Genomic DNA, 27058 nt, shown 5'->3' with positions numbered 1-27058 from the left:
GTGAGAACGTATTTAACACACCTGACGACCGGCGCTATTGATATGCAAAGTAGGCCAGGTGGTACTTTGATTGATTGATTGAAAAGTTTATTAACAGATTGCAGAATGGGTACAGTACAGTACAGCTCAATACATACAATTGTTAAGGGGATGCAGATCAGAGAAAGACTTTCGTCTTGTTTACATCAGGGTCCCCCATTTTCAATTCATCATATGACACTGACACGACATATACAGATAGACAGTACTGCTACATCTATACATTTATGACATACCAGATTTGCAAATACAGAACTGTTTGTGATACAAAAAAATCCAGAAAAAGAGTGTATACATTTGACATAGAAACTGTACATTGGAGGAGGTTGGGTAGGTGGGGTGGGGTTGGGTGGGGCTGTACATTGGAGGTGGGGGGGGGGTTGGGTAGGGGGACACACTGTACATTGGAATACTGACATACATTTGACATAGAAACTACATTGGAGGAGGTTGGGTAGGTGGGGTTGGGTGGGGCTGCACATTGGAGGTGGGGGGGGGGGGGGGGTTGGGTAGGGGGACACACACACTGTACATTGGAATACTGACAAAGCCATACTTGGTCTTTACTGTACAACTGGGTTAGGACATTTGTAGGGGCCAGTTTCGAATTGCAGTCTCCCGTATAGGTGTTCTTTGAGAGAGTTTTTGAAAGTGGGTATGATTCACATTCCTTTACAGCTTTGGGTAGGGCGTTCCACATTGATGTGGCATAATTGCAAAACGTGTTTAGTCCCTTGTTTGAGCCGAATCTGGGTTTCACATGATTTGTGGAGCTCCTTCTGGTGTTGTGATCGTGGTATTCACTGACCTTTGGGAAGTATTTTGACATGTACATGGGTACCTTGGTCGTGTAGTGTATCTTGTAGACCAGGCCCATTGCAAGTTGCTGTACTCTGTCGTCTCCTCTAAGCCATCCTAGGTTGGCAAAGTGGGCAGGGGTGAGGTGGGTTCTAGGAGTCAGGTCAAGCAGTAGTCTGACTAGTTTGTTTTGAGATGTTTGTAATTTGGTTTTTAGTGCCTTTGAGGTGCTTTGGTACCATGAGGTGCAAGCATAGTCGTAGTACCCTTGAATGAGTGCTCCTGCCAGAGTCTTCAGGGTATTCTTGTTTACCAGAGAGGAGATCCGGTACAAGAATCGAGTTCGTTGGTTGACTTTTTTTATTAAATTTTTTATTACTTAGCGAGTGCAGCGCATTCCTATGTGTGCACGCACGTGCTGTGCACATCCGTGCGTGTGCGTGCACGCGCTTCTGCTCACAAAACTTTGGCTGCACTGCGTGCAACCCCGTCCCATGAGGAACGCATCACAGTTATAGAGCAGGGTGATAGACCACCGTAATGACAGAAACCAGTATGGAGGTGGTGTTTGTATGTACATACATAAGGACACCAAATTCATTACCCGTATGGGTGGAAATTTTATTTGAAAGGGCAAAATCTGTTCTAGTCGGCACAATATACAGACCGCCAGATCAAACTGGCTTTTATGATACTCTGGATGTGTGCTTAGCTGGAGCTGAGGATGCGGAAAAAATTCTTATTGGGGATTGGAACACGGATATGCAACAAAAAGATGCACCCGTCTTCAAATCCTTCAATAGGTTTTGTGATCTGCACGGCATCAGCCAACTAATCACCCAACCCACAAGGATATGTGAATCAACTCAGACTACCATTGACCTCATACTGACCTCTGACAAGTCCAAGATCTCCAATAAAGGGGTTATAGCATGTGGGTTAAGTGATCATTATATGATATTCTGTACCCGCAAAAAGCTAAAACTAAAGGCTGGCTGTCACAAAACAGGCACATCTAGAGACCTCAAAACCTACTCTAGCGAAGCCTTTAACCTTGAACTGGAGAGTCTGGACTGGTCAGATGAACTCAATGGTACACTGGTTGAAGAAACTTTGCTTGGCTTCAAAACCAAATTTTCATCAATACTAAACAACATGGCCCCCCTAAGAACCACCAGGGTAAAAAATCGCGCTGAGCCATGGATGCACACTGAAATACTGACCGCTATGAAAGCCAGAGACAAAAAATGCTCTGAGTTTCGTAAAAGCCAGTCAAAGCTTACCAAAAGCACGAGCAGTGAAAAGGAAAGATGAAATTACCTACCTGGGTTCCATCCTAGAGGCTAATCTTTCCTGTGACAAAATGGCATCCAATGTAATAAAAAAAGTCAACCAACGAACGCGATTCTTGTACCGGATCTCCTCTCTGGTAAACAAGAATACCCTGAAGACTCTAGCAGGAGCACTCATTCAAGGGTACTACGACTATGCTTGCACCTCATGGTACCAAAGCACCTCAAAGGCACTAAAAAACAAATTACAAACATCTCAAAACAAGCTAGTCAGACTACTGCTTGACCTAACTCCTAGAACCCACCTCACCCCTGCCCACTTTGACAACCTAGGATGGCTTAGAGTAGACGACAGAGTACAGCAACTTGCAATGGGCCTGGTCTACAAGATACACTACGCGACCAAGGTACCCATGTACATGTCAAAATACTTCCCAAAGGTCAGTGAATACCACGATCACAACACCAGAGGGAGCTCCACAAATCATGTAAAACCCAGATTCGGCTCAAACAAGGGACTTTAAACACGTTTCGCAATTATGCCACATCAATGTGGAACGCACTACCTAAAGCTGTAAAGGAATGTGAATCACTACCCACTTTCAAAAACACTCTCAAAAAACACCTACGTGAGACTGCAATTCGAAACTGGCCCCTACAAATGTCCTAACCTAGTTGTACAGTAAATGACCAAGTAAGGCTTTGTCAGTATTCCAATGTACAGTGTAAAATGTGTGTGTGTCCCCTACCCAACCCCCCCCCCCCCCCCCACCTACAATGTACAGCCCTCACCCAACCCACCCAACCCCACCCCACCCACCCAACCTCCTCCAATGTACAGTTTCTACGCCAAATGTATATACACTCTTTTTCTGGACACTTTTGTATCACAAACAGTACTGTATTTGCAAATCTGATATGTCATAAATGTATAGATGTAGCAGTACTGTCTATCTGTATGTCATGTATGTCATATATGTTATGATGAATTGAAAATGGGGGACCCTGATGTAAACAAGACGAAAGTCTTTCTCTGGTCTGCATCCCCTTAACAATTGTATGTATTGAGCTGTACTGTACCCATTCTGCAATCTGTTAATAAACTTTTCAATCAATTCAATCAAATCAGCCCTGATTCCAAACTCTAAGCATAACCGACTTCAAAAGAGGGCGACTTCGAAAGAGAAGCTAAGCATAACCAGTTCGAAACAAGGCGGACATTAATAAAATTTTCAATCAATCAATCAATCAATCAATCAATCAATCAATCAATCAATCAATCAATCAATCAATCAATCAATCAATAACACACGTCGCTCACTTAAAACAGCGCAGGTTCATGGCTGCCACAGGCTTGCCCTGTGAGAGGATTATCCGGCGCTGCAGCTGGACCCTATTGGCTGAGTCTGACTGACATGCGATGGCGGCGACGCGGTCAATTATCTTGCTTCGCATCGCGCACGCATGAACTGCTGGCCAATCCTAGCGCTCGAAATGCTACGCAGGGCGTGTCTTTTCTTTGAGCTGTCGCGTTTTAATGACGTGTGTGTTCTTCTTCTTGGGCGACGCATCAAAACATTCGTACATGTTTCGACATAAACGATTTACTTTGTATCCGATTTGTGGAGCGATAAAGAAGTAAAATAAACTGTACAAAAGGACTGATATATTCGTCTTAATCAGCATGACATATTTTCCACATAGCCAGGGGGTTTAAACGTTAGACAGAGGAGAGGGACTTGTTCGTCCGTCAGTTACTCGTCTGTAAATGTGCTACTGAGTGGTTAAGCTTTTGTTTTTTTTATCACCTTTTCTTGTCTCAAACTAATCGTCCATCATGGGACGGGAGTCGAGGTATGTACAAATCCCGTTTCATTCGATGTATCTCGATAGAGGTTTTTAACTTTAGTTAAACATTAGTTAGGTGATCTTCTAAGTCTTTCGATATTGGGCTAGCTAACCCTTTAAAGGCCCCATCAGTGATCCATGTGTAAAGTGAAAACAGATTAGTAGCTCACCAAAATAAACAAGAATAGAGATAATGCAGGTGCAGCTCAATAAATTAGAATATCGTGGAAAAGTCTATATATTTAGCTGTATTGATGCAGTCATTTGTGCAAAAGGAGCACCAACCAAGTACTGAGTGAACATACATGAACATACTTTTCAGAAGGCCGACATTTCTATATACAACAGAAAAATACATCTATTTTTATGGTGATACAGAAGTTTGGGCTTTCATGAGCTGTAAGACATAAATAATCCAAATTAAAACAAATAAAGGCTTGAAATATTTCACTTTGTGTGTAATGAATCTACAATACAAGAGTTTCGCTTTTTGAATTTAATTACTGAAATAAAATAACTTAATTTCCACGATATTCTAATTTATCGAGCTGCACCTGTATGTTTGTTTACATTGGTAGCTAATGTTTATAAACACTGAGTAAAACAGATCTGTATTCATACTTATAATGGGAATGCATGTGTTTATACACTCCACACCGATATGGTCAGTAAAACACAGATTGAGCCTTTAAGCCAGAATAACTAATTAAAAAAGGCAAGTCATAAGTTTTTATCCTATGGTTTTATTTGATCAGTTAATGTTAGTGGCCAACACTAAACATGTCTTGTTAGCTCAATATAGTGTTCATTTCTTTCTTTAGGACTCCCATTAGCTGTAGCAGAAGCAGCAGCTATTCTGTCTGGAGTCTACACAATATTCTATACATGACATAATCACAATGAAACATCGCCACAACAACAACAACAACATCCAAAAGCTCCAGTTAGTGAAAACCGAAAACAAAAGGATTTTCACGGACATATCAAATTAAAGATCTAATTATTGAGTTCTAGTTGTTGAGCAGACATCTCATATTATGAATCAAAATAGCCCTCACAAAAAAATGTATGGCTTTGTAACAAATTACAACTTCATGTCCAACGAATGTCTTTGACATTTATTTGATTAATTTAGTTTGACACCTGTTCTTCACAGGCATTACAGGAAACGGTCAACATCCAGGGGCCGTTCTGGCAGTCGGTCAAAGAGTCGCTCCCCAGACAAACGATCCAAGAAGGATGATCGAGTCGCAAACCGGGACAGGGACCGTAACAGGAAGGAGCGGTCGAGCAGCCGGGACCGCCGTAGATCACGGTCCAGAGATAAGAAGCGTCCCAGGTGAGAGTGACTGACGAAGTCTGTGTTTGTTTGTGTGAGTGAGATTGTGAGGGGAAACGATGTAAGACAGATATTCAATCCAACAGGTTCTTATGTGGTTGTGTGTAACATGTGTGTTTCCATCGGTACCCCCAGGCGCTCCAGGAGTAGGGAGAGGAGGAGGTCCAGAAGCCGAGAGAGGAGGAGGAGCAGGAGCCGCGGGCGTAGGTCCCGATCTGCCAGCCCCAGCAAGAGAAAAACAGATGAAAAGTGAGCCTTATTTTGTTACACTTACAAACTACCTAAAGATGGCTATATTCTGGAGTCAATAGCGGGCTTTCATGGGATGTTTAGAATGTACATGTTTAGAGAGAGAGCAGGCATTAAAGCGTTCCGTCTCCAGATGGATTTCCGTCAATTTCATTCGCAGTCTGACGGAATTGGCTACCTGGTATAATAGGGTTTGTAGATGCATACAGATTGAAACAAAATTGAGCCAATCAGAGGCGCCAAATATCATGAAAAGGCATTTTCTTTCTATCGCGGCGCGGCCGCGCCAAGCAGTCATTGTCACTCAGCGATTCGAGAGACAGGATTACGCTGCTCGCTCCGCGGTTGCAGCTGGAGGCTATTGGGCGGGTGACATTTGCGAGGTCTAAGAGGTCTGTCCGCCACATGGCAGGGTAACAAAATAGTCATGTAAAATAATTAAAAACTGCTGTGTGTTTTGGTTTTACGACACACAGTCGCCTTTTTTGCAGCCTCGCGCGTCAACTCTCCTTGTTTACCGACGTCACAGCCACCACCTGCTTAGTAGCTGCTTGCACTAACGTTGCGCACGCCTGCTATACAAGATACAAGAGTTTTATTTGTCACGGCATACAGGTATACAGTGAAATGCGGGGGGTCTCGCCCGCAACGATGTGCATAATACAAGTAATAATAATAAGAGTCCAACCAATAGATATGCTATACCGATTAGCTAACGTTAGCTTAATAGTGTCGGTTAAATGGAAGGAGTAAGCCTAAAGCCTAAAAAGAAAAACTACCGCGGTTTTCTCAGACGAAACTGGCTAGGCTACTGGGGGCTGTAGTGGTGAGTTAACTTGTTCCGTGTGCCGCAACTATGTCAAAAAGAAAAGCAGAAACAATACATTTGTCATTGTCGTGTTACTTCACAGTACAATACGTGAGTCCCCTGTTGTGGTTGTGAGTATCCTTTATTAGCTTAACTCCGTAGCAACATCACACAGGTGTATCTGTGTAGACCGTCTACTCTCTTCCCCACCGTATGTATCTTTTTTTTCTACCACCCCCTCCTCCTAATGTACAGTCTCCTCCCCATCATATGTATAATCTCTGTCAGGATCTATGGGTAACATTACTGTATATTTGCATATCGTATATGTCACAAATTGTAACATTACTATATACCTGTAGTATGTCATGTATGTCCCTATGCCATAAATGTCATGATGTCAATGTTGTGTATGTCATAAATGTCACTATGAATTGAAAATGGGGGACCCTGATGATGTAGACAAGACGAACGTCTTTCTCTGGTCTGCATCCCCTTAACAATTGTGTGTATTGAGCCATACTGTATTGTACCCATTCTGCAATCTGTTAAATATTGATTGATTGAACATTTTATTAACGGATTGCAGAATGGGTACAATACAGTACAGCTCAATACACACAATTGTTAAGGGGATGCAGACCAGAGAAATACTTTGTCTTGTTTACATCAGGGTCCCCCATTTTCAATTCATCATAACATATATGACACACATGACATACAGATAGACAATACTGCTACATCTATACATTTATGACATACCAGATTTACAAATACAGTATTGTTTGTGATACAAAAATAGTCTAAAAAAGATAGTATATACATTTGACGAAGAAACTGTACATTGGAGGAGGTTGGGTAGGTGGGGTGGGGGGACTGTACATTGGAGGTGGTTGGGTAGGCGGGGGGGGGGGGGTAACTGTACATTGGATTATCAACAAAACCTTACTTGGTCCCAAGAAGAGGGTCTCGTGTATTAAATAAAGTTTTCATTTTCTCTGGATCTGGTAAATCCAGTAGCAATACACACAATTGTTAAGGGGATGCAGACCAGAGAAAGATGTTTGTCTTGTTTACATCATCAGGGTCCCCCATTTTCAATTCATAGTGACATTTATGACATACACAACATACATGACATCATGACATTTATGACATAGGGACATACATGACTTACAGGTATATAGTACTGTTACATTTGTCACATATACGATATGCAAATATACAGTACTGTTACCCAGAGACCCTAACAGTAAATATATACATAATTTATGATGAGGAGGAGACTGTACATTAGGAGGGGGTGGGTGGGTGGTAAAAAATATATACAAACGATGGGGAGGAGACTGTCCATTGTTGTTGTGGCATAATTGCGAAACGTGTTTAGTCCCTTGTTTGTATGATAACAAGCCGCTTAGTTCATGGTTCAAAGTAATGGGAAAAGGGTGCTAGCTCGCCATCAATCAGAAGCTAACCACAAGACTTGCATTCACACTCTCCAGCACACAGCCTCCCTGCCTGGCACAACAACCACAACAGTAGGGTCTATAGTCACAGTCAGGACAGTAGACTCTACAAGTAGGCTCCCTTAAAACACTAACGCTATTAAAAAATAATAATACAGTGGAGGTTAAAATAAGAATATGACTTGGCCTGAAAAAAAGTTGTCAGGAGATTTTTTTTGCTTTAATCCCTGGAGCATGTACAACTCTAATAGACTGTGTAATCAGATGCAGCTGTTGCTGTGGTGATGTGCCATTTCCTATGTATAATAAACTCATGACAACACCAGTATTACAGGTGACACCAGACATTTTACAAAATGGTGCTCAATATCTGTAGGGTGCTTACTTTGATCGTTGTGCGCCGGTTACATTGATCTGCTGTGTCTGTCCGTCTAAGTCTGTTTTTTAACACATTTTCAATGACTAGTATCCATTTGTTGGACAGACAGAGTTGACAATATGTTCTAATTTCTTAAATAAACCAACAGACTGTAATACCTTCCATACATTTTCTGTCTGATGGATCAGTGTAGCTGCAGCCTTGCATCGCACAAACATACTTCTGCTGCTGGTCTTCTGAGCTTCTCTCCAGTCAAACATACTGTTGCTCGTCTGGACTGGTCCTCTGAGCTCCTCTCCAGTCGAGCTGCTGCAGGGTTTAAATCTGTAAGATTGCCAAATCCTCTGCCATCATTGTGTGACATGTTGTGTCGCCTTCAGAGTTCTTTCTCTCCTTCACGTGAAGTTAAATCCACTCTCAAAGTGAAGCTTAACACTTTGAGTGCCAACGACGAGATTTCTCGTTAGTTCATGCCAACCGTTGAGTGCCAACAACGAGAGATGATCGATTTCCATTTCATCAATCTAGCCTCACGTTACCAGTGGGGATCTGTCTGAACTCGAACAGGGAAAATACCGCCCCCCTATCGTCTCTCCGGATGGTACTGCACCCCTTTGGATTGGATTGAATGAAACGCATGGAGAAAAAAAAGTCCTGCTTCCACATTTTACTTGTCAAACAAGTAACCGGAGACGATCCAAGTAATCGGCCACCACCAGAACAGCGGAGAATGTGTGTTTCCAGTACCCAGCGTTGGATCAATAAACACGATCGATATTTGGAATGGCGATCAGGAATTGGAATAATCTTTTTGGAGAACATCTGATCTGAGGTAAGGAATCTATTTTTACCAGTCTTGGGATAATCAGAGCTATTTTCACTTATATATCAGCTTGTGCCATGTCAAGTCAAGAGTTTTATTTGTCACGGCATACAAGTATACATCTGTGTGTGTGTGTGTGCGATCTAAGGCTGAGCCCGAACCCTGTTTTATATATATATAATTTTTTTTTTTTGTATTATAGATCCTACGGAGGGCGGCATTGCATAATCTATTGGTGAAAAAACATGTTGTTTACAGTGGTGGCTGTTCATGTAATTAAACAAAGCACTCAGAAGAAAATAAACAAGCTACTGAGTACTGCATGCATCAAAGTTCCTACTTATGATAAACAATAGCCCTTGCACACCGCAGTCACGTAAGGGGCTTAAAGGCATTCGTTTTGTGGCATTAACGTTAGTGTTACACGTTCAATAACAGGTATTCACTCTTGGTCGACGGGAAGGAGAGAGGCGCGCGCCTCGGCTCCTTCCACCGTCTACCGCCCCGAGCTCACTGCTCGGAACGGGGGACGGCAGAGAGACAGAGAGACACCGGCGCGGGGGTCCCGCCGGGCTCCCAACACGCCTGCCGCCTCGGCCAGAGTTGTTTCCAACGCAACCACCTCCCGCCATGAAGCTCGCGCCCCGTGGCCGAAAAAGGCTGGTATTCACCTATGGAAACCTTGTTACGACTTTTACTTCCTCGGCGGGGAGCTAACGCTACGTTAATGCTTCTCGCAAGCATTGCCGGAAGTAAAAAAAATTATAAACGCTTGCCGATTGGTGGTAACAGCAGAGGCGGGTGCAAGCGGTGTGACGTAATTGGCAGAATCGTCTGTCATTCAATCAAAATTGTTCTATTGCATTGGTTGAGACTAGAGCTCTGGTTGAGTATCCAGCAACAGCCCGGCAGACCATACTGGTTGAGCCGAGCGACTCGGGGGACGCGCCGCTTCACATCGCCTCACCGTCGTTGCGCCTGCTTTATTTTTTTTCACCGAACATTCAAACCCATTAATTAAAGTCCGAATGTCAGCTTAACGAACGAACGTTCGAACGTTCGGGCTCAGCCTTAGTGCGATCAGGAAATAAGATAAGCGATTTTCAGCCCGCTTCTATAGCGTGCATAAGTACACATATACTATCCATAATCTAGCGTTTATTTGAAAACTATTCATAAATGGGCCGAAAAATGACAACGTGTTTTGTGTATTCCAGTGTATTCCAGTAAAGGGGCGTTTATCACAGAATCTTATTTTTTTTCTGGAACTTTAAAAAAACGAGCGTTTTTCAAAATGGTATAAAATGGAAATTAACCGATTATATATAAATTAAAAAAAATCCGTTTCGACAATGTTGACTGCAAACAAGTCATTGATAAGCGACGGCCGGACCCGTGGCACTCTGTACTGTGACTCTGCTGCACAGATATATAAAATAGCTCTGCTGTCCACACAGACACTTTCTTTTTTTTTAAATTATTTTTCTTAGCATTTTTACAGCTTTATTGGTCGGTCACGCAGGACCGACAGAGGAGAGGGCGAACGGGAGGAGAGGTGGGGAGGACATGCGACAAATAACGACGGGAGCTGGGATCGAACCCGGGTCGGCCGCGTAGGTGCGCGAGGCACTATGGTATGGGCCACGAGGGCGCCCCTACACACAGATACTTTCTGTTTATAATGTTGTCTTAAGTATTTATTTTTTTTATCCACTTTTTCTCCTTGTTTTTCTATTGTTCTCCCATCCCAATTTCGTATTGCCTATTCTCCCCTCCCCTGTCTTGAACGTTGCTAGACTATGCCTCCCACTGGTCGGCTCTAGTGAGGATAGAAGCCTTGCATCACGTGTCCCCTCCGGTACACGAGGAGGCAGCCTGTCGCATCTTTTCACCAGACAGCGCAGACTCAGTGGCGAGGAGTAACGCGTGGGAGGCTCACACTGCCCCCGATACTTCCTGTCTCTGCTGTGCAGGCGTCACCCAACCGACCTGTAGGAGTCGCTGTCCACAACGTCCAATCCCCACCCATCGACTTCCACCCGCTACCTCTGTCAATTGAGATAGTATGACGACTGGCCCAAGCCGCAGGCAATGCTGACACCGGGATTCGAGACCGGAGTCTCTTGCATTGGTGACGAGCGCAATCTCCGCTACGCCACCCAGCCGCTAATGTTGTCCAAGTATTGATAATAATAATAATAATAATGATAATAATAATAATAATAATAAACTCTTTGTATAGCACCTTTCATACAAGAATTGTTGAAGTGCTTCACAGCAGTAAAATAGACATAGGCATACAATGAGCATAAAACTGGCAGAATAAGAGCAATGCATAAAGTGCAGACATAAAAATTTACATAAAATGAGCATAGAATTTACACTAGAAATCACAACAAACTAAAAATTATAAAAACAAAATTAAAAAGGATGAAAAATTACAAACTAATAACCCTGACTCGGAAGCACTACCAGCTGAGAAGTTTCCTATTGACACACAGCCTTAATGCTCTAAGTTAGTGACTAACTACGCTGAATTCCTGATTGCATTGTTTCGCTTAATGTGTTGTAATTGTAATATTAATGTAATATGTTTGACTGTCATAACAGGTCTAAGAGCAAAGAGGCAGACAACCTAGACACCTCATCAGACAAGAAGAAGACCGAGAAAGAGGATGAGAAGGTCGAAGACGTAAGTTTGGGACACTAATAAGGCGGCTAGGTGGTGTAGTGGTCTAAGGCACTCGCCACCAGTGTGGAGACGCTAGGATTCGCGTGTTCGAATCCAGCTCTCCACATTGTTTTTCAGTTTGGCTGGTCGTCCGCAGTAATACACATTGGCCGTATTACGGGGAGGGAAAACTGAAGGGTGGGGATCGAACGTTGTGAACAAGCGACTCCTACAAGTCGGTTGGTGCGCCTGCGCAGTAGAATCAGGAAGTGTCGGGGGCAGCGTGAGCCTCCCACGCGTTACTCCTCGACACTGAGAGATCGAGCTGCGCAGGTGAAAAGATGCGACTGCTGTTACCTCAAGTACCGGAGGGGACTTGTGCTATGTATGACTTAGTCCACATTGCAGCCGGCTTGTGGGAGGCAAGAAACAGCGTTCGTGACAGGGGAGGGTTGAATTGGATGATACGAAATTGGGATGGGAGAAAAATATAGAAAAATGGGAGAAAAAGTGGATAAAAAAAAAAAAGTTTGGGACACTAATGTTTTATTAGATTTGAATGGCGATTCTTTCTTTAGCTCTATTATGATTCCTCATTTTAACCCATGATTTATGGCTTCATGCATTGTTAAGTAAGAATGAACACAGGAAGAGACACCGGTATCGAATCCGGCTGTCAGCGTTGTCTCCGGCCTGGCCGGCCGTCATACTGGCTCAATTGGCAGAGTCAGCGGGAGGGAAGCCGGTGGGGTGGTATTCTGGTTGTTGTAAACAGCGACTCCTACAGGTCGGTCAGGGCGCCTGCACAGCAAAGAAGGGATATTGTAAGAGCCAAAGCTATATATATTTAGGTTATTGTATTATATGAATGTTTAATATTGATTGGATTTAGATGGAGGCATTGAACCGTCGTATTTGTCATAATATAACTTTCTAGAACGTAAAACATTCTAGAACCACAGTATGACGTCATGATAGAAAGTTATGGAACCTTCGTGATATAAGCGGGCGTTTCCTCAGAACGGCAGTGTTTTGCATCTTCGACCAGACTGAACAGGACTGAACGGATGGACTCAACAATGGACTGAAGCCAGAAGCCAGCAAGTGGATTTACGGCTTTCACATTACGAAGGAAATTTCATGTGTCGAGTCGGCGGTGATTTTGGAGACTGGGAAAATACAGTTTTCTTACCTTGTAGTAGTACTTGTAGCTTGTATTAGTACTTGTAGCTAGAAGGAGCCACTTGTAGTAGTATTTGTAGTAGTGACAGGAATATTTAGGAAAGTAGATTTAGGACCACTTCTATAAAGAAAGACTTTGCAAATAAATCATTTGGATATCTTTGCTTTGCACTGGAGCGGCTGTGGATATTGCGTTTCTTTATCAACGGACGTACTACTCACGAGTAACTAAGTTTGAAGGTTGAAGGCTGGCTGTCTCCTATGTGGCGGAGGAAGCAACTGATAGACTTCAGGACTCCCTAGACTGACCAGTGGGGGCACATGCGAGCAACGACCAGGAAGGGGAGGGGGGAATTGGCATAACAACGAAATTGGGATGGGAGAAAATCAGGAGAAAAAGTTTAAAAAAAAAAACACAGGAAATAACTAATATAATCAAATAAATATTAAAATCCTGAAGGCCCAATCCAAATGAAATTAATGAGTTGCCTTATCGGCAAAAATAACAAATAGTAATGGAGTCATATTTAAATTTATTGAGGCCCCGTTTAGACGAGCGTTTTGTGAACAGAAACCGCAAAAGTCATCTTGCGGTTTCACTTTTAATTTTACGTTTAGACGAGCGTTTTGGGATGGAATTCTGCGTGCAGACGACGCTGTAACGACTCGAGACGACGGAGCCCCACTGTCACACGATTGGCGCATATGTCACATGACGTGCTGTGAAGACCCGCCCTACTCTGCCTCTGATTCGCAGACTGTGGATGGGGAATGTGATTGCACCAAAGCAGAGTCACTCACAGACAGTGGGTCCACTCACGCCGCGGGACAGATTCTTGTGTATTTAACCCTTTCACTGCCACACGACAGCCGGTTGTGTGATAGTAAAGGGTTAACCTTCTGTCGTGTGGCAGTGAAAGGGTTAAAAGTACTGCCAATGTAGCCTTCAGGTGATCTCCGTTGATATAAGTCAGACATACTTGCTTTGTTTACGTCTCGGCTACTGGCGCATACCTGCTACCTGTGACGTAAGCAGTACGCGCGACCAGAGCCGTGACAACCCTTTCGTCATCGTTTTATCAGATTTATACGTTTTAACAGTTTAGACGAGAGCGCAAAGCTTTTGCGTTTCTAGGAATTCCACCCTGGAAGGTAGTCTCACTTTTTTGCGGTTTCACCCCGTAAAAACGCCGTTTCCGTATAAACGAAAGGCACAGCCGAAAAAATATTTTTGCGGATTCACCTGCTAGCGTTTCCGTCTAAACGGGGCCTAAGCTCTTGATACAAGGAGCAACACTACATACATTTTCTTTATTATGTTTGCTCTGTTTTGTGGATGTTTTTAAATTATATTTACAAACAATGGGGTAAAACACACCTATATTCTTGATTTACAATGGGTTAAGAAAGTTCTTATTTTAAATCTTTAAATATTCCGTACTGGGACATTTGCTCTCTTTGTGTGTGCCGCGCAGCAAGACTTTGACCAGAACAAGCTGGAGGAGGAGATGAGGAAGAGGAAGGAGCGGGTGGAGATGTGGAGGGAGGAGCAGAGGAAGAAGGCCATCGAGAGCATCGGAGAGATCAAAAGGGAGCTGGAGGAGATGAAGCAGGGGAAGAAGTGGAGCCTGGAGGATGACGACGGTGAGATCAGGCCTTCCCAAACTCTTTTTGCGATCGACCATTATTCACAAGATGGCCATTTTGCTCTTATGTCATCATTGTCATGCTCAGGTTGGGATTTCTTTCCATGATATAAGAGCAAAACCCTCACCGTGTGAATTAGGGCTGGGCGATTCCGATTTTTTATCGAGTTTCAATTCCAATTTAGATTTTGGCTTCCCACAATCATGAAAACGGGACAACCGAGATAGAACTATTGTGCTGCATGCCGCGTTGCTCTCATTTAGTCTTGTGTTGTAAATGCAGCGCACCCTTCCTTCACAGCGCTGCACTTTTATATTATAGCTATGGATCCAATAACGCCGTCGACTGTCGAGTGAGTTGCTTCTGGTCAACATGCAAGAAAACGGATTGTTTTTTCATCTGTACATCTCCGTTTAATACCGTTTTGAATATGAGTATAGTTTGAGTGATTCTGAGTAATTCCAGGAAAAGACAAGAAAAAGGCATTTTAGTGTAATCCAGTTATTGCGTTGTAATTTTTCGGCTGATTATCTAATCATCCTGAAATCAACGCTAGGTTATCATTATGTCGTCGCGTGCATACACGAAATGGCCCTCGTAGCTGGGCGCTTGCCCCCCCCCCCCCCACCGCAGCCAACGGTAAATAGCCACACACGGTCCAGACAGATAGCTTTGATTGCGGGAGAAAGAAATATCAGATCAACGCAAGATTTTATATATAGTGTTCTTACCTTGTCTCTGATGTAATGCAAAAAAAATAATCTAATTATCTGATCGCCATTCCAGTTATCCACAGCGATCCTGTCCCCGACATTACCGAGCGTTACACATGAACGGGCGGGCGGGGTTAGTGTTCCATGCCATCCCTACAAGCGCCTGCCTCGCCCGAGTATTTAAACCCCGCCCCCATGGCTCAGATTGGCTCAGAAAACACACCAGACCGTTTCCAATGGAGTGCAATAGCTCCGCAAGGCAGTAGAGGGTGGTGTTGACCGTCTGCCAGCTCAGACACATTCACCAGGGTCTGCATAGGCTGCAGCCATGAATTATGAATAGATATAGCGAATAAAAGAAATAACGATCATAAAAACGAGTAAACTCGTTATTGGTGTTATTCGATTGGCGGGCAATAACTAGTTAACTCGTTCTTGGCAATTAATGTGTTAAGAGGGAGGAGGGAGCCACGGCGCATCTCCTGTTATTTTTAAATGACTTGACGCAGGTCTGAATATTTCAGCCCAGCCCAATTTCTTTCAAACCCCAACCAAGCCAAGTAATGCATTTTTTAAACAATATAATATATATAATTTATATTTTTTTGTAAACAAAGTAACAAACCTAATCCAACCACAAGCACAAATTTGAGACATTTAGCTGGACCACCAAGGTGGGAACAGGGTAGAAAGGAATCCCAACCTGAGCATGACAGAAGATCAAAATGGCCACTGTGTGAATATGGTCAGTGGAGGGCCAAGGGCATTTTCTTCTATACATGTTTCAGTGAGTTGTTGCCGTTGTGACAACATCGTTAGAAAGTCAACTTCTTACAATTCCAATCGCAGTGTGTAGAGGTTATCACCCCCTCTCTGGTTCCACTGCTGGTCTCTAGGACTGAAGCCCAGTCGCAGCACTCCTACGGTCTCAATAAAGAAAACATTAGTAAGAGGAGTGGAATAACCATTTTCCTTTTTAATAAAATAAATAGATAAATGTAACATGGACACAAAAAAGCTTGTAAGCTGATAACAAATCTTGAGATATGGTACCAGGGTGGGAAATGAACACCAGCCACCTGTCAAATGCTGGTAGAAATGTGTCTTCCACTGTCTACTCTACTATTCTGTTTGGCACGTGGAAATCCAGAATCTTTTGTCTAAAATTGTATTTGGCTGGTAGAGTAATGAAAGCGTCTGGTGAATATGAACAAGGACACATCATGTCATAGATGCAAAGAGTCACAGGCGCCAAGGGAGGGAGCTGCAGTCTGTGTTGTATGATCCATATGTAGGGCTGGGCGATATGACAAAAAAAAATCTCTGATTTAAAAATAAAAAAATAAAAAAATATCAGATTTTAATCGATTTTTCTCTTGAAAACTAGAAACGCCAAGGAAATCATTCAAATAACCTTTGTTTTTATTTGACACAAAATAATTATCAAACCAAGATGAATTTCCCTATTGGGATTGAAGTGCAAACCTAACGTTCACCAATCTTCACTTAAAAAAAAAGAATAATATATATATATATATATATATAAAAGGTTACTCTTGATCAAACAAAGATGAATGTCCCTATTGGGATTAATAGTGCAATAACTAGCTTTTTCACCAAACTTCACTTAAAACAAATAAAAGGTGCCTCTTGATCATCAAACAAGAATGAATTTCCCTATTGGGATTAATAAAGTGCAAATCTAACTTTCACCAAACATCACTTTTTATTTTATCGATACATTTCTTAATATAGGGTGTATAGGAAATAAACGGCAATCGATAATCTATCATATGCGTTTGGGCCTATAACTAGCGTTTTTGGAATTACAGCAGAAAAGCTTATAAACATACTTATATTCAAGACGGTATTAACACAACAATGTATGAATGAAAAAAATATAACGTTCCCACATCAGGAATGGGCCATAGTAATGTCAATATAGCAATAAAATTTAAAAAGTTATAGCCCTGCAAAGAAGGTAAACATCTCCATAGGCTTTCAACGGTAGCAGACTGGCTATATTGATGGGTACAATGGCTGGCAGCCAGTCAATGTGTTAACTGACAACCAACAGGAACCAAAAATTTTTTTTTGTGCCTAAGCTTTCAGGATGTGGTGTTGAGATGGTTAGCTTTGAGTGTCCTTTGCGCACTGATTTGCCAGCACAACTAAACTAACACACGAACACAAACACATGTGCATAAGGCACACGTATTTGATGAAACTGTAACATTGCGGATAAACCCTGATATTGGCCAAATCTCTCTCTCTCTCTCTCTCTCCTCTCTTCCTCTCGGATGACTAATTTCTACCAGGAGCTTTCATACCATGGTCTTGAGATGGTTTGCTATGGAAGTATGATTGTTGTTGATGTCGAGCTAAGTTTCACTGCATCACACAGAACCTCATCTGTAATATCGCTCTCTTGTGTCAGATGACGACGAGGAAGGGCAAGCTCCAATGGAGCCGGATGAGGAGGAAGAGGAGGACATCGATGGCGAGAAGAAAGAAAAGCCAGAGGTGAAGGTGAAGGAGGAGGAGGAGGAGGAGGAGAAAAAAGAGGAAGGGGAGAAGGGTGAGAAGGAGGTGAAGGAGGAGACTCCCATGGAGCAGGAGGAGGAGGACGATGTGGATCCTCTCGATGCCTACATGGAGTCGGTGAAGCAGGAGGTGAAGAAGTTCAACATGGGGGCCATGAAAAACGACAAGGTGAGTTCTGCATTGCTGTTGCCTCTGCAACGTGCCCTCCAGTAGGGGTGTAGTGTTTCCATCCAACAACGACAATCCAATTTAATTAAAACTTTGCCTCAAGGATCAGAATAGACTTATCTCAAGCCCCGCCTTGGATAAGAGAAGCAACAGTTGTGATTGGAGGTTCAAGAAAAGGGCGGGCCTTGAGATAAGTCTATTCTGATCCTTGAGGCAAAGTTTTAATTAATCACAAAATATTACATTTTGACCACATTATTATTGTTTTAGATACATTTGCATATGTTTTAAGAGTAAATGATGGATGGTGACAAGACCATTTTAGTCGGCAGTAATTTCATACATAAACTTCAAAGATCAAAGTATTAGCTCACAATGGTATTTTAAACAGACATTAATTTAGATTAATATGGAGTATATTTTTTATAAATCGATAATTGATACAATTGGCTCTCCACATTCATTGATATCCACACTGACATCAGTGCTTTCCACTGGTTCTTACGTCATATGTAGAGCTGGGTATTGTTCTATACCGGTGCTAATACTGATACCGAGTTATGTGCGTTGTGTGTGCTTGTGGTTGAACAGAGGGAAATGTTGTTATCCTGGAACAAACATGCTTGTTGGCTCACTGACACGGATGATATTAACTACTTGGGTATCGAAATTTGATATCGAACGACAGTGTCATTCGATACCAAACTTCGACACCACAACATTTTCCAATACTCTATCTATAGTATTGAAGCAATTCAATCAACACCATAAAAGTATAGAATTTGGATACCAGCCCTAGTAACGCGTGGTGGTGTCTGGCCGGGGTGCCTTAGACACTCAGCAGTGGAAACGACCGACTACTAACTGCCCCACAAGAAGCACTGCTAACATGTTATTGTTTGGGAAATCTATTTGTGGTGGGTCTTACTCTTATCTGATATTGTGGTTGGTCGCACTCGCCACAAATAAATATTTTATGGTAGACACTGCACATTGTGATGCATGGATTCTTTCATTTACACTCCTAACCTACTAATGTAATTTAGCTGTTTATTTACATTCCACCGTTTTAGCCTCAAGTTAAAAGGTGAAACAATGTCGTATGAGTCAGAATATTTAGTTGGTATCGTGGATACAGCCAGTGACTTTTATTCTGTCACAGGTGAAACATTGGTATGAACTATTCCCTTATTCCACAGGGTAGGCTTTGGTAAATGCTGTTTTATGATAATGATACACGTAGGGCTGTCCCCGACTAAGGATTTGGATGGTCGACTATGATTGGCCAAAATCTGCCGTTATTCAACGGCAGACATTGGTAGACTAAAAAATATTTATTTTTTTATTTTTTTATCATTCCATTTGGGCTGTGGGGGTGTTTAATGTCTGAAGGAGTCGACTGAAGGCTTCTTGTCCTCTGCAAAAGCATGCAATTGGTCCACTGATGGATACATCTTGATATTTGTCTAGTCTAGTGTGTTCATTAGATGGGTGAAATCCTCTTTCTGTGCCTGTTTTTGTAGGCAGTTAGCCTCTGGTATGCGTGCCATTAGCGTTAGCCACGCTTCTAGGCCTCTTTTCTTTTGGAAAGAATGATAAAAAAAAATAAAAATAAAAAATTATATATATATATTATAATTTAATTTTTTTAATTTTTTTTTACTATTCGACTAAGAGGTTGGTTAGTCGACTACGGCTCCTTTCGACCGATTAGTCGACTAATCGACTACTAAGGGTCAGCCCTAGATACACGATACATTGTCTGATCTATTTTATCCCTGGCTGTCAACAGAAGGCAGGAATGGCTGTAAACAAAGCAGTGATGCTTTATAAAACCAAGAAAGGTCCTCAGTCACAGCAGAAGAAGGGGGAGCTGATGGAGAACGACCAGGACGCCATGGAGGTGAGTGGCTTCATTGTTAATGTTATTAACAATGTATTCCATTTATTTTTCATTATAGAAGAAACAGTTTTTTTTAGAGAAATCCTATGTACCCTATGTTCAGAATGATACCATTCTGATTAGGGATGCACCGAAATTTCAGCCACCGAAAGTTTTCGGCCGAAAATGGCCAAAAATGCCCTTTCGGCTTTTGGCCGAAAGAGTTTTTTCACCAAAAATATATCACCGAAACAGAAACAACCTGTAACCTAACGCGTGTTGTTGTGATGATGTCATCAAAACGCGGCTTCAGTCATTACTCTGCTCAACGTGAGCTCTTCAGTCCTGCGTTCTGCAGCCTGTGATAACTCCTCTTGGGACTCGGGCTGTTTCCTCGAGTCGCGCTGTTTCTATGTAAACTCTGCGCCAACGCGTCCAATAAATGCGTCTTTAACATGCTTTATATCCTTATTTACTATATGCCCGTCGCGGTTAATCACTGAGTGATCTAATTAGGGCTGCAACTAATGACTAATTTGGTAGTCGACTAATCTGTCGATTAAGTCGACTAATCGAAAACCAATTATGTTTAAAAAAAAAATATATATATATTTTTTTTATTTTTTTTAAACTACCGGTACCTATCTTTGTGAAAGTGGCTTCTCAGCTCTGGTCCAGCTGAAGACAGAGCAGAGGAACAGATTGGACATTGAGCATGACCTCAGAGTTGCTTGTCTACCATCACCCCAGACTTTGAGACTCTTGTCAGGACCAAACAACAACAACATCATAACATGATGATCCCATAGCAAATTAAAATAATTACTCATGAAACATTTGAATTTGGATCTTAAGCCACTTTAAATGAAAATGTATTTGAAGAACAATACAGCAATCACTCATAACAAGATAAATAAATTAAATAATACAAATTAAAGTGGAAGTGTACTTTAAATAACTAAAAAAATTATAATAAAAAAGAAAAATAACTAGCAGCATCTGCCCCCAGCACCGCGGCTGATGGGGCTGTAACTTGGTCCAGGACCAGGAGGGTGACGTGGAACAGCTGTAAGGGGAGAGGGGGATGAGTCAGATCAGACAGACTTCTAGGTCTTTTGTTTGCTGTGTGTGAGAGGAGTCTGTGTCAGGGTTTCCGTTAGAAAAAATTGTTGCCGGTCTCCGTGACCTGCAAGATTTCAATCTACCGGACAAATGAGATTAATTCCGGTCATAGTTTATTGAGCTTTAAAACAATTGATAGGCAGGCTATATAAAGAATGTCATCCTCAAGGCATGTAGATTTATAATATTATTACTTAAAACTAGGCTACTTTTGCGTATACAGTCATTAATATATTCCAAATAAAATAAGTCCCTCGATACTCCGTGCTGCTGCTGACTTGAAATAAAATAGACCGCGTATGTGGGCAGTCGGTCCGACACTAAACAGCAGTCTGTTATAATCACATTTTTATGAGCTAACGAATTCCGTTATATTGGACATTTGTATTAATTATATCAAGCGAAGAACTGAGAAAGCAGAGAGACGGCAACATTATCGTGTTTTGCGTGACGACTCTCCACCTCGCAACGACTTATTTGCAAAGAGTATGGCGCTGCAGAGCAGCTGATTCAGTGTTATTGGCTCTTTTCTGGGAACCGCACAGCAGCGACCCCCACCCAACATTGGCTGAAAATGGCTGAATTGGAGTACTGCTGGAATACTGCATTGTGCTGATAGTGCTCTGGCTCTGCAGCTTCACAAAAGTTTGCACACCCAGCACTAAGCTCTCGCTGACGACGTCGTTGTCATTATTAGAAGCAACGAGGAAACAAATGTAATGATCGTTTCGTTCATCGCATAGGCTATTTAATTTTAGCCTATTTTAATACAATTCAAATAATCAAATTGTGCTTAGACTCAGGGAATTATTTTCACCGGACATTAAGACCGGAGAGAGTAAATATGTCGGACTTCAACAGATTTTGCCGGTCAAATACCGGTAATTACCGGCTAACGGAAACGCTGGTCTGTGTGTGTATGTGTGTATGTGTGTGTGTCTTACTCTGATCGCTGTGTGAGTGAGAGGTGTGTACTGTGTAATTTGTGTATGTGTGTGTGTCTTACTCTGATCGCTGTGTGTGAGTGTGAATGTGTGTGTGTCTTACTCTGATTGCTGTGTGTGAGAGAGAGGAGTGTGAATGTGTATGTGTCTTACTCTGATCGCTGTGTGTGAGTGAGAGGAGTGTGTATGTGTGTGTGTCTTACTCTGATCGCTGTGTGTGAGTGAGAGGAGTGTGTATGTGTGTGTCTTACTCTGATCGCTGTGTGTGAGTGAGAGGAGTACGTGTGTAATGTATTGTGTGTCTAGTCTGATCATCATCTCCTGCAGGGGAACAATGTTTTCAATGTCCAAAATTTGCTATGGGATCATCATGTTATGATGTTGTCTGGAACCCTGAGAAGCCACTCTCACAAAGATAGGTAGTGCAAAAAAAAAAATTAAATAAAGTTTTATTTTTTATTTTATTTTTTATGACTAATCGACGCAACAATTTCTCGTCAACGATTTTTTATAATCGACATCGTCGATTATGTCGACTAATCGTTGCAGCCCTAGATCTAATATGCATATTCTTCAGAGCGAGAGGGGGGGGGGATTGTGTTTCTCACATTGACGCTGTCTGTCGTTGATAATATAATCTGAAGAGCATTATTATTATTATTATCATTCTCGAGCATACACGTCGCGCGTCTACTGTGCCAAAGTCAAGAGAGCACATTCATCTGGGGACTAGAAAGGTGCGCTCAGTAGAGCACAGATGTCCACATGTCTTCTCTATCTATCTATCTACCTCTCTCTCTCTCTCTCTCTCTCTCTCTGATTGATTGAAAACTTTTATAACAGATTGCAGAATGGGTACAATACAGTACAGCTCAATACACACAATTGTTAAGGGGATGCAGACCAGAGAAAGACTTTCGTCTTGTTTACATCAGGGTCCCCCATTTTCAATTCATCAGGACATATATGACATACATGACATACAGATAGACAGTACTGCTACATCTATACATTTATGACATACCAGATTTGCAAATACAGTACTGTTTGTGATACAAAAAGACCCATAATAGTGATTATTTTTTTATTTAAGTAAAGTTTTGCCATAATCATATATTTTTCCATAATCCGGTAGCTGAACAACATTGGTAAAAAAATATTCTATTCTATGAATCATTTTCGGCCTTTCGGCCTTCGGTTTTCGGCCAACTGTTTCCTATTTTCGGTATCGGTTTCGGCCAAGAATTCCCCATTCGGTGCATCCCTAATTCTGATACCAGTATCGGTAGGGGTGGGACAAAAATTCGATAATGTGATATATCTCATCGTACTTCCCCACGTTATCGATACACTGGCGCCAAGTATCTATACTTTTTATTTAATTATTTTAGCTTCACAATCTTATTTTACTGCAATAAGAATGATTGGAATGAGGTGAACAGACTGAAAATGTTATCTTATTGGATAAAACATTTATTTATTATTTTATTGCAGATTGTAGCAAATTTTTCCGTTGGGGACATAATTAACACATTGAGTGCCAAGCCCCTTCCGGCAAGTGCATCTGGCCTTGCCGTCCATTAACCCCATGTAAACACGCACCTTGTTTGTAGAGCTAAACCTATATTTTATATTATAGCTATGGGTCTAATAACGCCGTTGATTGTCAGTGAGTTGCTTCCAATCAACAGTCATCTCCCGCCTCGACTACTGCAACGCACTGCTCGCTGGCCTCCCAGCCACTGCCACTAAGCCTCTTCAACTCATTCAGAACGCAGCGGCTCGCCTGATCTCAAACATACCGAAGTCGGCCCATGTCACCCCACTTCTTAAGGACCTGCACTGGCTCCCCATTGCTGCACGAATCCGCTTCAAGGCCCTCGACCTAGCATACCGTGGGGCAAAGGGAACCGCTCCCGCCTACTCCGGTCAATGGTCTCTAACTACACACCCTCAAGACCCCTACGCTCTGCATCTTCTGGCCGCCTCAAACCTACTCCTATCCAAGCTCCGGGAGGGTCATCAAAGAGAAGTCTCCTATTCTCAGTCCTTGCCCCACAATGGTGGAATGAACTACCCACCCCAGTTAGGACAGCCGAAACCCGTCCAATATTTCGCGGTCGACTAAAGACGCACTTCTTCAACCATTATCTGAATTAAAAAGAAAAAAAATCTAACCCTAACTAACCTTACTGTCATGCACTTGTCCTAATAAACTAACCTACACTGTAGCACTCAACACTTTGATGAACATTGTTACTCAGCTGATAGAGTTGTGCCCTTCCTGATGACTTGTCGTACAGAACTTGTAAGTCGCTTTGGATAAAAGCGTCAGCTAAATGTAAATGTAACGTGCAAAAAACTGATTATTTTTTCTTCTGTACATTTCCGTTTTGAATATGAATATAGTTTGGGTGCTTCTGAGTAATTCCAGGAAAAAGACGCGAAAACAGAGTTTTTGTGTTATTCAATAAACACGTTGTAATTTTTCGCCTGATTATCGAATCTTCCTGAAATCAACGCTAGATTATCATTATTATCCTTCCTCGTGCATACATGAAATGGGCCCTGGAGCGCGGCGCTCCCCCCCTCCCCTCCTGCACCCAACGGCACACAGCCACACACATAAAACACAGACCTCTTCAATTGCGGTAGAAAGAAATATCAGATCAACACAAGATTGGATATATAGAGTCCTTACCTGGTCTCTGATGTAATGCAAAAAGAATAATCCAATTATCTGATCGCCATTCCAGTTATCCACAGCGATCCTGTCTCCGACGTTATTGGGCATTGCACATGAACGGGTGGGCGGGGTCAGTTGTCCAAGCCATCCCTACAAGCACGTGTTTTGCCGGAGTGTTTGGGACCAGCCCCCACGCCGCAGCTCGGTAGAGAAAAGAAACTACACCGTTTCTAATGGAGTGCAATAGCGGCCAAAGGCGTTAGAGGGCGTTATAAGACCGTCTGCCAGCTCAGACACATTCAGAACAGTATGCACAAGGTGCCCCGCTGAATTATGAATGGCAATAGCGATTAAAATAAATACCGTGAGAAAAACGTAGATCTACGTTGCCGGCACTCAACCATCGGGCGACAGAAACGTAGTTCTACGTGAACGGCACCTAATGTGTTAATAGTTAATCATAATCTATAGTGTGTTAAAGAGGCACTATGCAACTTGTTGTACATTGTTTCATGTACAATTGGCCAGTTGGTGGTACACACTAAACAATCTGATGAGCTTTCATGTCAATTCTGTGAATAAATACATAATTCCCACTTTTTTATAATCTATCGATTATCTCATATATCGCAATATTATCGTTATCGTTGGCTAAATCCGTGACAGTATTGTATCATGGATTGAAGTATCAGTATATACTGGTGTGATGCGTCTTGGCAGTACTCTTCAGAGGAAGAGGAGGTGGACCTGCAGACAGCGCTGACCGGCTACCAGACCAAGCAGAGGAAGGTGCTGGAGCCCGTCGACCACCAAAAGATCGAGTACGAGACCTATCGCAAGAACTTCTACGTGGAGGTGCCCGAGTTGGCCAAGATGACCGTAGAAGGTATGTGAACCAAAGACTTGGGAGATAATTATTCCAGGTATTACTTATTATTCACTCACTTGGCCCTTTTCTTTGATAGGCCTGACATTTCCAAGCGAGTAAAGGCAAGCTTTCGAACATGTCTGAAGCTGATAAATATCACTCGCTCGCGGTTCGCCGCTCTCCCCCCTAGTGGCGCCTCACAGGCATTGCACTTTGTGTATGAGAAGTTAACTTTGCTAACTTTGCATCTATGAAACTGTGTGTCTTTGTTTATTGAGGAACCTTTGTGTTTTTATATTGAATTGATAAATGAATGGAACGGGTTAAGTTTTCATAGATCCACACTTAACCATCTATCGGTGTCGTTGTTTTGAACCTGTCCAGATGTGAACGAGTACAGGTTGGAACTAGAAGGCATCGTAGTCAAGGGGAAGGGCTGTCCCAAACCCATCAAGGCCTGGGTACAGTGTGGCACATCCATGAAGATCCTCAGCGCTCTGAAGAGGTGAGTCTGCCTGCTGGTCACCTCTCTGTTGGCTGGAGTTCACTGCCTGCTGGTCACCTCTCTGTTGGCTGGAGTTCACTGCCTGCTGGTCACCTCTCTGTTGGCTGGAGTTCACTGCCTGCTGGTCACCTCTCTGTTGGCTGGAGTTCACTGCCTGCTGGTCACCTCTCTGTTGGCTGGAGTTCACTGCCTGCTGGTCACCTCTCTGATGGCTGGAGTTCACTGCCTGCTGGTCACCTCTCTGATGGCTGGAGTTCACTGCCTGCTGGTCACCTCTCTGATGGCTGGAGTTCACTGCCTGCTGGTCACCTCTCTGATGGCTGGAGTTCACTGCCTGCTGGTCACCTCTCTGTTGGCTGGAGTTCACTGCCTGCTGGTCACCTCTCTGATGGCTGGAGTTCACTGCCTGCTGGTCACCTCTCTGATGGCTGGAGTTCACTGCCTGCTGGTCACCTCTCTGTTGGCTGGAGTTCACTGCCTGCTGGTCACCTCTCTGATGGCTGGAGTTCACTGCCTGCTGGTCACCTCTCTGTTGGCTGGAGTTCACTGCCTGCTGGTCACCTCTCTGATGGCTGGAGTTCACTGCCTGCTGGTCACCTCTCTGTTGGCTGGAGTTCACTGCCTGCTGGTCACCTCTCTGATGGCTGGAGTTCACTGCCTGCTGGTCACCTCTCTGATGGCTGGAGTTCACTGCCTGCTGGTCACCTTTCAGGCACAGTAGTAGCTGGCAGGGCTTGACGTGGGCCTGAAAACCTCCCATCAGATCTCTAGTAGCTGGGCGATGGACAACAAATGAGAAACAATTATCTAGAATTGTATCTTTTATTTATGCCAAAGTCGAGACATTATTCAGATTGTGCTTGATATTGGCAGATACTTAGAACTGAATCATCAGTCTTTGTACCTGATTAAAGGAACACACCAACATTATGGGAAATACACTTACCGTCTTCTCCAGAGTCAGACAAGAAGATGGATACCAATTTCCCCTCTGTGCGTTCAATAGAAAGCTATACGGCTGTGAGCTAGCCTAGCTTAGCACAAATTAATGGAAGCGGATACGGACCGCTAGCCTTGTCTGGTAA

At 42.8% G+C, this 27058-nt stretch overlaps 1 protein-coding gene across 1 annotated transcript in view; it reads left to right on the top strand.

The window, feature by feature from the left end:
- Nucleotides 1–3701: 3701 nt before the first annotated feature.
- The window catches only part of LOC311233538 (putative ATP-dependent RNA helicase DDX46), a gene marked incomplete at its 3' end in the record, with an annotated part of 46061 nt that continues 22704 nt past the window's right edge, over nucleotides 3702–27058 (top strand). Inside the window, exons 1-9 of the mRNA XM_084320504.1 lie at nucleotides 3702–3983; nucleotides 5134–5316; nucleotides 5452–5565; nucleotides 11652–11733; nucleotides 14370–14538; nucleotides 17692–17966; nucleotides 19759–19869; nucleotides 25321–25486; nucleotides 25853–25973. Coding sequence (XP_084176630.1) covers nucleotides 3967–3983; nucleotides 5134–5316; nucleotides 5452–5565; nucleotides 11652–11733; nucleotides 14370–14538; nucleotides 17692–17966; nucleotides 19759–19869; nucleotides 25321–25486; nucleotides 25853–25973 — 1238 coding nt within the window. The 5' untranslated portion in view covers nucleotides 3702–3966. The remainder of the gene's footprint in view (nucleotides 3984–5133; nucleotides 5317–5451; nucleotides 5566–11651; nucleotides 11734–14369; nucleotides 14539–17691; nucleotides 17967–19758; nucleotides 19870–25320; nucleotides 25487–25852; nucleotides 25974–27058) is intronic.

The sequence above is a fragment of the Notolepis coatsorum genome (assembly GCF_963971535.1).
Source record: "Notolepis coatsorum genome assembly, chromosome: 8".
NCBI lineage: Eukaryota > Metazoa > Chordata > Actinopteri > Aulopiformes > Paralepididae > Notolepis > Notolepis coatsorum.
Note: the sequence above shows the minus strand (reverse complement) of the source record. Positions and strands in the feature narration are given on the sequence as shown.